The sequence below is a fragment of the Stegastes partitus genome, unplaced genomic scaffold (genome assembly GCF_000690725.1).
Source record: "Stegastes partitus isolate 25-593 unplaced genomic scaffold, Stegastes_partitus-1.0.2 Scaffold545, whole genome shotgun sequence".
Taxonomy (NCBI): domain Eukaryota; kingdom Metazoa; phylum Chordata; class Actinopteri; family Pomacentridae; genus Stegastes; species Stegastes partitus.
Window position 1 is genome coordinate 375,645 of NW_007578276.1, and position 5,411 is coordinate 381,055.

At 39.0% G+C, this 5,411-nt stretch overlaps 1 protein-coding gene across 2 annotated transcripts; it reads right to left on the bottom strand.

Annotated features, from left to right (window-relative positions):
• Positions 1-350: 350 nt before the first annotated feature.
• cyb5b (cytochrome b5 type B) lies at positions 351-5,064 on the bottom strand. 2 transcript variants are annotated; one of them, XM_008288189.1, is made up of 5 exons: positions 4,618-5,064; positions 3,031-3,159; positions 2,120-2,146; positions 1,999-2,030; positions 351-1,810 (listed from the first exon to the last, which is right to left on the bottom strand). In XM_008288189.1, exons 1-5 carry the CDS (start codon positions 4,816-4,818, stop codon positions 1,720-1,722), a joined length of 480 nt encoding a protein of 159 aa, XP_008286411.1. In that variant the 5' UTR covers positions 4,819-5,064; the 3' UTR covers positions 351-1,719. The 2 variants fall into 2 exon arrangements, with proteins under 2 accessions (XP_008286411.1, XP_008286410.1); XM_008288188.1 differs by having other exon boundaries at positions 351-1,813.
• Between the last annotated feature and the right edge of the window lie 347 nt (positions 5,065-5,411).

Below are 5,411 nucleotides of genomic sequence, written 5' to 3' on the forward strand. Positions count from 1 at the left end.
GCACTCTCACTACTCTGTACTCTGTATGTGAAATATATTTGGAAGAAATATTTTTGAAGGAAGGAATTATTCATTTCCAAATTTTTCAAAGTTGTCATTCAAGCACTTGAATTAAGGATGTATGACATAGCTTCTAATTGAATTGTTTTTGTCTGGCAATTTTTGTTATTTACCTGCATAAGCCCAGCTGCAGTATTTCCCTCTGACACAGTTCTTTTTTTTTTCACTACAATTTCTGGAACAACAGTCAACTAAACAAATGCTCTGTTCAGACGGGTAATCTTTGTCACTTACATACAACAGCATACCATACTTGCATAACTCATTCACATGCATGAATAATTACCCACTTGCACCTCAAGATTCATTTTATTCAAAGAGACTTTTAATGACAGGAAATGGCAGTTGAAATGCAAAGACATGGCAAATGTTTATCTTTGAAGTCAACCAACTAAATCTGCGAGTAACATCGTAGTCACGTGTAAAAATAGCAGCAAGTTCTATTCAGAAACTTCTATGAACGGACATGTTGGTAATAAATGGACTTAAAATAGTCTTTTTGGAAAATGCTTTTTTTCCCCCATAGACACGTGAAGTTAAATGCATATTTCAGAATGTTTAATAAATTTAGTAATTTTACAAATGCTACCTAAACCAAAACATTTCTAAGCAGGCCAAATTGACAACCTAGAGAAAAGATTTAGTACATAAAATAATCATTAAAGAAGTGGACTGATGGAAACCATCTGCAAAGTCTCCCAATTAACCACCAGCGGCCCAACAACAAACACACAGCAGACGTCGTTAAATACAATTCGAACCCTCCAGTGACAGCCGCCTGCATCACTCACCCAAAAATTAAGATGCATTACGACGAAACAAAAAGTTGTGAAAAAAGCATCAAGTTAAATAACAAATGGCATAGAGAAAAAAAATTAGAAACAGAACGCTCAAACAACAAGTACTTTCTCTTTCAAGGGTATTCAGTCGTCATGATAAAGTTGTTCTGCATCGGTACAAACCCCAAACATTTATCAGCTGCTTTGAACATTTACACTGATTTCTGAAAAAAAAGAGGGGACAAGTCAGAGCACATTCTGTCTTAAATAATCAGATACAACATAATAAACCACAATTTTCAAATAGGAACAAACACAAAAGATTTGACACCACATTTACATAATTGGAAAGATGACGTGTTTGCAACCAAGTGATAAATGAAATCAGGCATCGTTTAGCGAGAGCAGTGAGTGAAATAATCCCAAGATTTGTATTCAGAGTTCTGTGGTAACATTTCGTACTTCGATAAAATCCCAAGAAAACGCACCAGAGTTTACGGAAGTCGTGTATAAAAAGTCGGACGATAGCTGCTGACCTAGCATCTCCCTTTCATCTGTTTACGTGATGATGTATGAAAACCAAGAGGCGACAAATGCATATGAAAACTTAAGTTAAACACTTAACAACAATGACAACAGGCATAGTGACAATGAAACATAAAGAAAGTGAAGGCAGACGGTTTAATAAAGTCACCGCCCAGCTCTGTCTATTCGGTGCACTCTGATGAGGACTTTATCAAACTGCTGCCTTCCTCTTTCTGTTGCACAGAATGCTGACAACTCCTTAATTGTGTGCGTTCAGAGAGAGAGAGGAGGTTTTGGTCAAACATTTCAAGGCCTCCATATAAAAAGAATGACATGAAAACAGGAACACCAGCACTCAGGAGGACTTGTGCTCCAGCATGTAGAAGCGATACATGACGCCGATGACGGCCGCCGCCACTGCAGGTATCAACCACATGGTCCAGGAGCTGCTGCAAAAAAAATCATTTATTGCATTTAGAAATGTTTTTAATTCTGTATTTCTTTGTAGCTGTCAAAACTGCAAGAAGACTTTGTTTACAAGTAAGTGCAGTGACTGATGTTTGCTTTTAGGTTTTGACTGACACCATGTGCGAGCGGTACAACGAACAAAGACACATTCATGACAGTGACTCACCTGGATTCGCCTGAATTTGAGACTTCTACCTCCTGTGGTGAGAACAAAATGATGCAAAGTCAAAAGGGATGCCGTAGGAAAGCAAAACGTTTTGTATGATCTCAACATCGACTGAACTTACCTTCGACGTCTCCTGTTTTCTGTCATCCTGCAAGGTAATGAAAAATAATTAGTGTTGCTTTCCTCGTCTGGTAAAACTTAATATTGATAAATGTTGGAGAAAAGTTTGTTTGTTAGTTTGTTTTCATGAAGTCGCTACAATTATGCTACTAAAAAAAAAATCACTACTTATACACAATAATATACTATTTTAAAGATATATATTGTTCTGGTAACTATTCCATTCCTTAAAAAACATTAAACGCACTTCAAGGGTGCTCAGTAGATTCACTGATGGACTTCAGTTCATTTTTCTTTTGGGTAGAAAAGTTTATTTTTTGTCTCATCCTCTCACTCTTTCATGTGGCTGTTTGAGTCATACGAGGCTTTTTGTCCTGACCAGTCACTCTTACACACACAGGCTGTATTTACTGTCTATGCTCACTGTCCTAACGGCAGGATCTCCAATGACAGCGCTGCTTTTGCTACGATTAGCTGCAGGACAATCCCTCAGTGTTTCCATATTATTTCTGAACATAACAAAAAGTGAACGTTAGAGAGAATGCCGTGTAGGAGAGACATTTGAAAATAAACTATGCCCCGACTGGTTGAGTTAAACAAAACATCTCTGGATCCAGAACTACTGCTCATCTGATTGTGTCTAAAGGTGCAACAAACCAAATCTGTCACGTGCCTGAAGTTATTAATAAGCATAAAACTCAAATTGTTGCAGGGACATCTTGTGACCTCCAAGCAACCAGCAAAAATGACAAATGGCTCCTTTTCCTTCAAGGAAATCTTGTGACCAGAATTACTCATTGGACCAGATTAGTCTAGGTTTAAGCGTCGACAATGATTTGTTAGAAGTTTAACTGGAGACATAATGGAGAGACACTACAGGCAGGAAGCCAAGCTTTTTTTTCTTCTTCTCACCATGTGAAGCTCCCCGATGAAGTACTGCTGCAGCATCTCCCTGGCGTCTGTGGAGTGACCCACATCCTCAAAGCTCTCGGAGGCGTCGGAACCCGCCTGCTCCAGCAAAACCTCCTCACCTCCCGGATGCTGGAATCACAGAATGAACAGGAGTTAGTTAACTTTGTGTCCCTCACACACTCACAATACCCTACAGGTTTAGTGTGCTCGATTAAGTTAGTTTAAAAAAATAAATTATACCTGTCTTTGAAATTCCAGGTAAACTTGAACATCAGCACAGAACAACACCTGTTTATGCTATTACTACTATTATACATCATGAGCGCCATGTAAATAAAAGGAGTGAGAAAAGTAGCTTTTTTCTATGTAATAACTAATAATATAGCCAAATATGTTAAGGGCTCCCTGCTATGTATAGGATCTAATAGATGCTTAAAAACGTCTCAGCTTTATGGTATAAACTATCAGAAAAGAACCATGCATGTACTGTATGTAAAGTAGTGAGTGATCAGAATCAGAATCAGCTATAATGGCCCAGTATGGACACAACATCCAAGGAATCTGGTTCTGTCTGTTGGTGTCGCCCCAGGAATGAGCGAGGAAAAGGATAACAATAAAGTGAAATAACTATAGAAAGAAAAAAAATAAGATAAAATAAGTAATAATAATAAAATAAATATATACAAGAATTTCCACATCTAGCAGAAAAAAATATATGTACAGTGGTGCAAAAAATAGCAAAAATAAATAGAAAAAAAATAGGTGAATAGAAGTGTAATAATTTTTGGGATTCTAGGTGCTGCTTATCCCTAAAGAAAATTAAATACATGCTGTAAGAGGGACACAGCAGTAGTTCATATAATAGTGTGATATGACGGTTGTTTATCATTTTAAGTTATTTTGACATATTTGACACCAGCAACAATTTATAATTTGTCTTTTAAAAAAAACTTTTCTGAACACATAACTTCTTCTTGACATGTGAGAACTAGAAATTATTTGCAAAACTAATTTTAGAAATTAAAGTACGTGAATCCAAACGCTGGTGTTTCTCATTATCTACACACCGCTTAATCCTCACTGGGGTCATGGGGGGCTGGTGTTTCTGATGGAAGTAAATTGGTGTTACAGAGGTCCCAGATTTACTATTATAAGACTTGTACACGTTTACATTGAACCCAACTTACAGGATGTTCCGACAACTATTGCTGTGAATTGACATTAACGTTGCAGTTCAGGCTAATGTGATGCAAACGTGCCGATGCTATGAAGACACAGACCAGCGACTTGCTTAGATTGTTAGCTAACGTTAGCTAATCGTTAACATCAGGTGAAGTTTATTTGAGTTTCCTCACATAACCCTGTGTAACCCTGAGGTAACTCGGGTTTACTTTACACGTTCAGGTGTTGAACGGGGGTCTCTGCTCCGTCGGTGAACCGAACACGTCAATACGTAACATTCCCAGCAACCGCCGCGTACGTCCAGGAAGTAGCCGGAGCCAATGTGACATAATCAAAGACTTAACGCGTAAATTCATAAAATTAATTAAGAGTAGTTGCTGCTAGCAGACAGAAAGAGTTTCTTACCTCTTCAAGGAAACCCGTGATGTCGTATACTTTGTCGTGGATGATGAGCCATGTGTCATTACTCATATTATGTACTCTAATCTCCTCTAACGTGTAATACTTTACGCCGGCGTCCACTTTGTCGCCGTTGCCCTCATTGCCGGTGTCGTTGGCGGTCCCGCTGCCCGTGTTGACGAGGTTGTCGTTAATTTCCTCACCCATTCTGACGCTAGGTGCTAATACGATGTATCGACTCAGCAGCAGCTAGCCGCCGTTAGCTTCTGTTAGCCAGCTACGGATGCAACGCTCAGTTAGCTACAGCAAGAAAAGCGCCCGCCCTGTTTGAACAGCAGCGCTCAGAAAGCTGTTAGTGACACCGCAGAGAGAGATAACATATAGACAAGTCCACACGCTAAACAATGTTGTGTTACGAAACCATCAAACACCCTACACCGGCACATCAGCAGACATGTGAAACAGACCAATGACCTGCGTGTGATTTTAACATCCAGCGCAACCACAGCCAGCGGCCAATCAGATTGCGAGCTTCAGAGCGGTGGCCAATCAGATCAGCCGCTCGGTGATCACGAGACTACCGCAATTGGCCAAGGTTGTCAAGTGTGCGCTGTCAGTGCGCATACCAGTTTAGTGCGTTTCCAAAAACATATATTTTACAAGGACTTTAATGGCGTTTTACCTTTGTCTATGGAACACTTTCTATTTTTTGGAAATATTTCTAAACATTGTAGTAACTTTCCCAATTTTCAGCTGCAAACTTAAGGAAGCAATGTACATTTTTTTTAAATAGTTTTTTT